At 35.8% G+C, this 6,647-nt stretch overlaps 1 protein-coding gene across 1 annotated transcript; it reads left to right on the forward strand.

Annotated features, from left to right (window-relative positions):
- Positions 1 to 3,251: 3,251 nt before the first annotated feature.
- LOC120420741 (serine protease grass-like) lies at positions 3,252 to 5,182 on the forward strand. The gene is made up of 3 exons (XM_039583833.2): positions 3,252 to 3,410; positions 3,464 to 3,677; positions 3,734 to 5,182. Exons 1-3 carry the CDS (start codon positions 3,275 to 3,277, stop codon positions 4,263 to 4,265), a joined length of 882 nt encoding a protein of 293 aa, XP_039439767.2. The 5' UTR covers positions 3,252 to 3,274; the 3' UTR covers positions 4,266 to 5,182.
- Positions 5,183 to 6,647: the final 1,465 nt, after the last annotated feature.

Here is a 6,647-nt window from a genome sequence, read left to right on the forward strand (position 1 = left end):
CTCGCTTTGCGCATGGCAAAATTTTCAGCTTAAATCGTCTGTAACTTACTTTAATCATAAAGTATCTTCATGAAACTTTCAGGAGTGATTGAAAATCATATTTTGAGTGGATTTAATAAATTTTCTGTAATATGAAATTTTGTGATTTTCTACATGTATGTAACCCCTTAAGAATAGTTTTCAATTCACTACTTTTCGAATTTCAAAAAAATCTTGGTTAGTTTTAATTTAATATGATTTATTTTTAAAAACTAAAATTATGTTAAAACTTAAAAGGAAGTTCAATAAAAAAATTGTCAAAAATTATTAAAATTTTAAATTTAATAATAGACAAACAAATTCAATCCAAAACAAAAGTTTTTAAACTGACTGAAAGGGTTTGAATGAAAAAAAAAAAGCAAACCCAAGACGTTCTGAGCCGCTTCAGGCTATTGCCTGTCGTGCACACCATTAGCACAAACGAAACGACACTTTTCATGGTGCAGGGCAACACATCTGGTCCGCTACGTTTCGTCCATCGTATCACGGCGTGGTGTATCTTTTGCTGCTCCTTTGCTACTCCTCCTCGCTCTCCCGCTCTCTCTTATGCTCTTTTGAGTTTTTTATCCTTTTCTCGTTTTTCCTCACATCATGCTCGGAAAAACGCCGTTGCGTTCACGCGTCGCCTACTCTTTGGAGGACTACGAAAACAATATTTATGATTTTGTTGTTTATGTTGGTTTACGTTTTTTCTCTGTTTCTTTGCGGTCGTCTTTTTTTCCGAAACTGTCACTCGCTGTACTTTCATCATGATTTTTTTTTTGTTTCGTGAATGTGTAATTCACTTTCTTGCACGGTTTGACTTGAGCCTTTGGACTAAACGCTGTAGAAGTGATGCGCACATGTTAGACTTGCTCGGGAGGTACAAGCTTTACATGACTTTGCTTGGCGAGTTTAGATTACAAAAATCACAATACTTTGAACCTCACAAAAAAGACAGTGGAAAGGGTTAAGAGGATCCGTTTGCCACACAGAAAGAAGCAAGAAGAAAAAAACATCGAATATTAACTCCCCTAACCTATTAATAGCACGATTCACCATTTTCCAAGACCTGGGAGACATATCGAAAGGCGTCATTTTTTGCTCCATTAAGGCGCAGCTCTCTATCAAAACGCCCAAGTGTTCACGACAAGTGCACATCGTTCTAGCCACGGTTAGAAGGATGCACAATTGAGGTGGTGGTGTACGAAGTTAAGTCATAAATTTCTTAATTTTATAACCTTAAGCGAGAGCAATGCGCAGTTTTGTTTACATTGGAGCAATTTATGGGCTGTGTCTTTTGCGGCGGCATTTTTCATTTCAAGTATTTTTGGTAAGCCGGTTGACACCTGAACGGTTAGCTGGTGCAATCCAGTCAATTAAACATTTGATGGCTTGTTTAGAATATGATTTGAACTTGAAAACCGGTGGGAGGTTGAATTTCTGTTGGTATTTATCGCATTTAAATTTGGTCGTAAAATTCAATCGATTTTTATCAGAAATGTTTTCCAGCTCTAAACAAACCGAGCCAAACTTCTACTTAGAATCAATTTTCAAACGTTTTCTTGAAACGTTTTTAAATTTTGGTATTTATTTAAAAAAAGGGTGAACAATTTTTTTGAAACGTTTTCAAATGTTAAGCTTTTCTGAACGATGACATTTTATTAAAAGAGATATCTTTAAAATTAAAAATCGAGCCAACAATATCCCAGATATCAGCAGAAGCAAAATCTAAAAAGTGATTTTCTAGAATTTGGTAATTTTTTTCCAGATTTAAAATTTTATATTTTTGTGATTTCCATGAAACTTTGTCCTTGCATTCCCGATGTGAACAGAAGCCATTTTGCGTCATTTGTTTTTTTATACAAGTAAGACAGCTTCAGCCAAGTTTTAGGTTATGATATGAAAAGTCCGTCTGAAAAATCAGGTGCACAAAAAAACGATGCTTTTTGATATTGTATTACTGAAAGTTTAATTCCCAGAACACGGGTTTAAGATAGGTCAAAATCTGATATCGAAGAGATGTGATCGATTTTTTTCTAAAATATTTTTTTTTGCAATTTATTGATGCTTCATGAAGGAAAAGCATCCCTGCAAAAAATATTTTCGAAGGGCTGCAACAAATTTGTACAGATTTCCTTTTAAAACTGTTCATCGTATTGTTGGTTGCTGAGATATTGCATCTTAAACTTAAATTTTGTGAAATATTATTTTTCTCAAGCGCTGAAACGAATGGTTCGATTTTCAATGTAAGAAACAGTTTTGAAATTTTCTGCTTTGTTGTAAAATCATGGGTTTGAAGCTTGAAAATCTAGCCCACTAGATTATCAAAAGTTTCGATTATTCGAAGTACATTTTTTCGTATTTTTTATTTTCTTACTTTTAACATCAATTTCGAGTTTTGCGGCCCAATTTTAGTCAAATTTGAATGGTTAATTTTATGTAAAATTAAAAAAATGCACTTTTTCAATATTTCATCACCGCCATTTTGGCCACCATCTTCGATTTAAAAATTCTAAATTACTTTAGAGTAGTTTAGGGGCTCAACAATAAAAAATAAGACAGCAAAAAAACATTATTTTTTCGTGATTAGATAATCCGAAGTATCGATTATCCGAAGTGAAATTTTGCCAAGGCCTTCGGATAATCGAGTCTGGACTGTAGTGCCCTTTATCAAAAAAGTCGATTGCATTTTAACTTATTATTGAAATTATGTTTAACAATGCAGTCTAGACTCGATTATCGGAAGCTTCGATTATCCGAAGTTTGGATTATCCAAAGTTCAATAATCCAATGTTTTTATGTGAAAATCAAATCATGTACACTTCTTTCGTATTTTGTTAACTTTTTAATTTTGACATCAAATTCCAGTTCTGTACATTTTTCAAATGCAACAAAGAGAATTAGATCTCATCAAGTTGTACGAAAATGCGAGCAAATTTAAGATTTTCAATGTTTTTTTGTGCCTGTTGAGCGAGGTGCCCCGATTTGGATTACCTCTGGAGCAAACCGATCAAAATCTACCAAAACTGCCTATTAAGGCTTTGATATTCTGCATATTATAATTGATATTTGATAACTCTTACAAATCAATGCTTTAATCGACCTTCAAATGCACTGCTCTTGGCCTGAATTCACTTGAAAGCATCTCATTTCTCGCTAACAGATTTGCTTACAACTATTGATAACAGTGTAAAACTCTCAGAAATAAAGCTTGTTCAGATTAGTGACGAGCGAGAAACGGTTGAGTTCTGAAATGTTCGAGCAATTGGTTGAGAATAACGCTCGGATCAAATCGAGCAGATTCAAAGCGAACAAAAAGTGTCTTTTGATTCCATTAGGTGTTACGATCGTCGCAACAATCGTAATATTTCCAATAATATTCTTCAGAGGTAATTTTAGTATCAGTTTATGCACATTTTTTTTGCTAAGTAATATCTTATAGTTTCATCGTCCCACGACTATGACCGCGATCCACCGGGAACTAGTTTGCCTAGGAAGTGTGGCCAACGAACCTCCAAATCGAACTGGCCTTGGACGGTGCAGATCAACAAGTACGACGATTTCGGCTGGGAGGAGACGATCGCGCTGGGAACGCTTGTGAACCATCGATACGTGCTGACTTCGGCGTACGCCATAAGGAAACATAAGGACAGCTAGTAAGTTTGATGGCAATTTGGTTTACTTTTTTATATTATCAGAACTTTAATTTCAGCCTAGGTTTATCAGTGGGAGAACCTCCAGGCTTGCATCGACACATCGTCAGCATGAAATTCATCGAACACGAATCCTTTGACTTTCGCGGAGGAATCAACATGGTTCTACTTCGACTGGACAAGTCCGTTGAATTTGATGATCACGTCCAGCCGATTTGTCTTTCGTGGGTACAACCGGAAATTCCACAACAGCTTACGATCAATCCATCAGATAAAACTGAGAAATTGTCCAGTTCTTCGGTGCAGTTGGTAGGCTATCGAGACTGTTTCATGCTGTGGTACTCGAACGGGTTCGATACAGATCAAGATTCGATGCGACTTCACCTGTGCGCCAAGCAAATGAACAGTAGTGAACATTGTACTGCCCTTCCGGGATCACCCCTGCTGGGAGTGTTTCATGATAACGGGAAGGATCGTTTTGTACAGTATGGTATCAAACACTACGGGGATTGTACGGAAGGTTTGCAGATTTATACGAATGTCTCTTTTAATATGGAATGGATACAAACAACTCTCAACCGCTATCAATAATCTTGCTTGAATATGTCGATAACAATAAGTTTTATTTCTAAGCAATTCCACTGACTCAGTTGGCTCAAGTGTTGTTTTAAAAGTAAAAAAAATCCATAATGCACTCGAGCTCAAATCCCGGCAGCAATCATCAAATCAAACCCATCGACATTTGATACACCCCCGAAAAACCTCGAATAAACTGATGCCCTCAACAACTCTCGGTAGTGACACATGTTCCACCACACTTTAACGAGCCCTCAAGTGGCCTTCGAACATTTTTTTTCCTCCAATTTTTAATGTTTACTCACTACTCAAATTTTCGAGGAGTCCACCACCCTCGCACGCCAACTCCCATATCCATAATCATAACCATCAACTTAATGTTTGGCTTAACGTTCCTCCGAACAAGAAAACGGTATTAGAGCTACCATTACGGGTCGTAATTAAAAATATTTACTCTAGTGCTGCCTCCAAAGTCGTTGTTTAGATAACCGACTGGCCCGGCAGTCAGTGCAGCGCAGCTGTCTCAACTCGTTACGACGAGGTCCTCTTGAGGTCCCAAAAGTTCATCGACACCCCCGCCCGTCATCGATCACCGGGAATCGCAACAAATTTTCACGAAAATTCCATCACGTGTGGGAACCAAAACTCCCCCCTTCCTGGCCAAAGTGTGACAAAAGTCTAAGAAGTGCGATTAGCCGCGACCAAACTCACTGCTGGATCACGTTTCCGTGCGCGGGAAAATTTCACGCCTGCTTAGAGTAGTAGGCTTTGGCTTGGGAAGATAGACGTCACGTCACCCTTTGACTTCACACTTTGCTCATTAAGTGAACTGCGCGTGATGGATATTGAGCATGCTGATTTATTCCCAAAGAAAAGGAAAAAAGAAGGGGGAAAAGCTGGACCACTTTAGAAGTGATTATTTCATGCTTTTGTAAGAGAGCAATTCTCTACGAAATCGGTCTTTTTTCTTCAATTTTAATTTTTGTATTTTTTAATCCGGCTGAAACTTTTTTGGTGCCTTCGGTATGCCCAAAGAAGCCATTTTGCATCATTAGTTTGTCCATATAATTTTCCATACAAATTTGGCAGCTGTCCATACAAAAATGATATGTGAAAATTCAAAAATCTGTATCTTTTGAAGGAATTTTTTGATCGATTTGGTGTCTTCGGCAAAGTTGTAGGTATGGATATGGACTACACTGGAAAAAAAATGATACACGGTAAAAAATATTTGGTGATTTTTTTATTTAACTTTTTATTACTAAAACTTGATTTGCAAAAAAACACTATTTTTAATTTTTTTTATTTTTTGATATGTTTTAGAGGACATAAAATGCCAACTTTTCAGAAATTTTCAGGTTGTGCAAAAAATCTTTGAGCGAGTTATGATTTTTTTAATAAATACTGATTTTTTCAAAAAATCGAAATATTGGTCGCAAAAATTTTTCAACTTCATTTTTCGATGTAAAATCAAATTTGCAATCGAAAAGTACTCTAGTAAAATTTTGATAAAGTGCACCGTTTTCAAGTTAAATCCATATTTAGGTGACTTTTTTGAAAATAGTCGCAGTTTTTCATTTTTTAAAATTAGTGCACATTTTTGCAAACTTTTGGAAAAAATATTTTTGAAAAGTTGAGAAAATTCTCTATATTTTGCTTCTTCGGACTTTGTTGATACGATCTTTAGTTGCTGAGATATTGCAATGCAAAGGTTTAAAAACAGGAAAATTGATGTTTTCTAAGTCTCACCCAAACAACCCACCATTTTCTAATGTCGATATCTCAGCAACTAATGGTCCGATTTTCAATGTTAAAATATGAAACATTTGTAAAATTTTCCGATCTTTTCGAAAACAATATTTTTAAAAATTTCAAATCAAGACTAACATTTCAAAAGGGCCAAACATTCAATATTACGCCCTGTCTCGTCAGAGGCGCTGGAGCAGAAATCCCACGTTAGAGGAAGGCCATGCCCCGGGGGGCGTAGTGCCAATAGTTTCGTTTCATATCGACATTGAAAAATGGTGGGCTGTTTGGGTGAGACTTAGAAAACATCAATTTTCCTGTTTTTAAACCTTTGCATTGCAATATCTCAGCAACTAAAGATCGTATCAACAAAGTCCGAAGAAGCAAAATATAGAGAAATTTCTCAGCTTTTCAAAAATATTTTTTCCAAAAGTGTGCAAACATGTGCACTAATTTAAAAAAAATAAAAACCGCGACTATTTTCAAAAAAGTCACCTAAATATGGATTTATCTTGAAAACGGTGCACTTTATCAAAATTTTACTAGAGTACTTTTCGATTGCAAATTTGATTTTACATCGAAAAATGAAGTTGAAAAATTTTTGCGACCAAAATTTCGATTTTTTGAAAAAATCAGTATTGATTTAAAAAT

Source organism: Culex pipiens, chromosome 1 (assembly GCF_016801865.2).
Source record: "Culex pipiens pallens isolate TS chromosome 1, TS_CPP_V2, whole genome shotgun sequence".
NCBI classification, from domain to species: domain Eukaryota; kingdom Metazoa; phylum Arthropoda; class Insecta; order Diptera; family Culicidae; genus Culex; species Culex pipiens.

Bases quoted from the DNA above. Each gene is read 5' to 3' on its own strand.
- LOC120420741 (XM_039583833.2), top strand. From the start codon at position 3,275: ATGTTCGAGCAATTGGTTGAGAATAACGCTCGGATCAAATCGAGCAGA. The intron at 3,411-3,463 runs GTAATTTTAGTA...AATATCTTATAG, and splicing joins TCCAATAATATTCTTCAGAG to TTTCATCGTCCCACGACTAT. The intron at 3,678-3,733 runs GTAAGTTTGATG...CTTTAATTTCAG, and splicing joins AGGAAACATAAGGACAGCTA to CCTAGGTTTATCAGTGGGAG.